The sequence below is a fragment of the Apaloderma vittatum genome, unplaced genomic scaffold, assembly GCF_000703405.1.
Source record: "Apaloderma vittatum isolate BGI_N311 unplaced genomic scaffold, ASM70340v1 scaffold19388, whole genome shotgun sequence".
Lineage (NCBI taxonomy): Eukaryota > Metazoa > Chordata > Aves > Trogoniformes > Trogonidae > Apaloderma > Apaloderma vittatum.
Window position 1 is genome coordinate 2,447 of NW_009729274.1, and position 1,692 is coordinate 4,138.

The 1,692-nt window shown below is 37.6% G+C and overlaps 1 protein-coding gene across 1 annotated transcript; it reads right to left on the minus strand.

Annotated features, from left to right (window-relative positions):
- Positions 1 to 301: 301 nt before the first annotated feature.
- DNAJC28 (DnaJ (Hsp40) homolog, subfamily C, member 28) lies at positions 302 to 1,420 on the minus strand. The gene has a single exon (XM_009874380.1). The coding sequence runs from the start codon at positions 1,418 to 1,420 to the stop codon at positions 302 to 304; it is 1,119 nt and encodes a 372-aa protein (XP_009872682.1).
- Between the last annotated feature and the right edge of the window lie 272 nt (positions 1,421 to 1,692).

The following is a 1,692-nucleotide window of genomic DNA, read 5'->3' on the forward strand; positions in this document are numbered from 1 at the left end:
CACCTTTTGCAGAAGTAACAGTAAAAGTGATTGTACTCTTTACCTAAAGTTAACCACTAATTTTGATTTAAGCATAAGTAAAATGAGCTGCAAGAGGATAACTGAATTTATTTGTTCCTTAACAATATTAACAAATAAATCAATTAAGCACCTGCAAATGCACATTCGACAACAGAATACAAATTAAACTGGTGCAACAGCTGGATTTTATATTTTCAATGTACTTGAAATTTCTGTAGTGCTACAAGTTTCACTAATAAAGTGCACTCTAAACCTTGACAAGACATGAGTTAGTATTATCTTACTTCAATGTAAGGTTTAACCACTTAAACAGAGAAGACTTCCACCCAAACCTTTTAACATTTTCCTCTTCATTTTCCTTTGTGTCTGAATTAGAAACTTCTCTGTTTTCCATCAAAGCTTCATAAGTCTTTTGTGCTCGAACAATTTCTTTGTCTGCACTGAAGTGCACCATTTGTCTGCTCAGAATAGGAACAACTAAATTGAAGTTGTCAATTCTTTTGTTTAATTTCCTGATATCTTCTACAAATTGCTCACAAATACGATTCCATTGCTTTTGCCTGTATGGTGTCATCGGCTCTCCAAGCTTACTTCTAGATGCTACTATACCCTTCCTTAACCTCTCAATAGTTTCCCGTATTTCTTTCTGCATCAGGATCCACTCTGGCTGGTATCCATTGTCTATCAGAATCCTGTTTAAGTTGTGGGTCATAGGGTCGATATGTGGGCAGTCTGAAAATTTCTGCAATGGTTTTCCTTTGCCACTGAGGTTGTCAAAGTCTCCTTTTGCCATTGATTCCTGGATGAGGTCTTCAACCAACCGCTCGACTGCCTGAGTTATTTTCACCTTTTTGCTCTCCTTCACATCTTTGGCTTTCATTAGGTCAGTCACACCGTATTGCCTTTCATGTCTCTGCTGCCGGTACTCCAACACCTGCTCAGTAGCACGGTCTACTCGAAACTGCATGTACTGCTTTTGCCTTTGGCTCGGTGTTCCAAAGCCAACACCTTCAAAACTCAAGTAGTGTCTATGCTGCGGTGGTTTTGGTTTGAACGGGTCTTCCTCCTCTTCGTTACTCTCGTTTGATTTCTTTTTGGTCGCCACATCACTGAGCACAACTCTGTATGCTTCTTCTACTTTAATAAATGCTTCAGAATCAGCTGTGGCAGAACCGCTGTCTGGATGGTATTTTTTGGCGAGATTTCGGTACGAGTTTCTGATATCATCAAGCGAACAGCCTTCCTCAAGCTCAAGAATTTTGTAAGAGTCCTTGATGTTGCTTTTAGGTTTGTAACCTGACAACATTCTGTTGCCACAAACGTAGCGAAAAAGCTTCAAGTTTCTCGGAATCATCGCTTGACGTACCATTAAATGATGCCCTATGTTGTTAGTAAGCATGACACCAAGCCACTTTGTATTTCTTCATATGCAGCTACATTATAAACAATGACCTATAAACACATTTGTATAAAAATTGTGTTAAATACATTTAAAAAAACCCCCAACTTTCATGACTTAAATGTTACCTTTAAAGAAATCCCTACAAAATTGCTGAACAGAATGCAATGTCCTTTTCTTTTACAGACTGATATAGAAATCAGTACTTCTTATTACTACTGAAGTAATAGTACTACAATGCAAATGAAAATTAATTCACAATATAGTTTTCT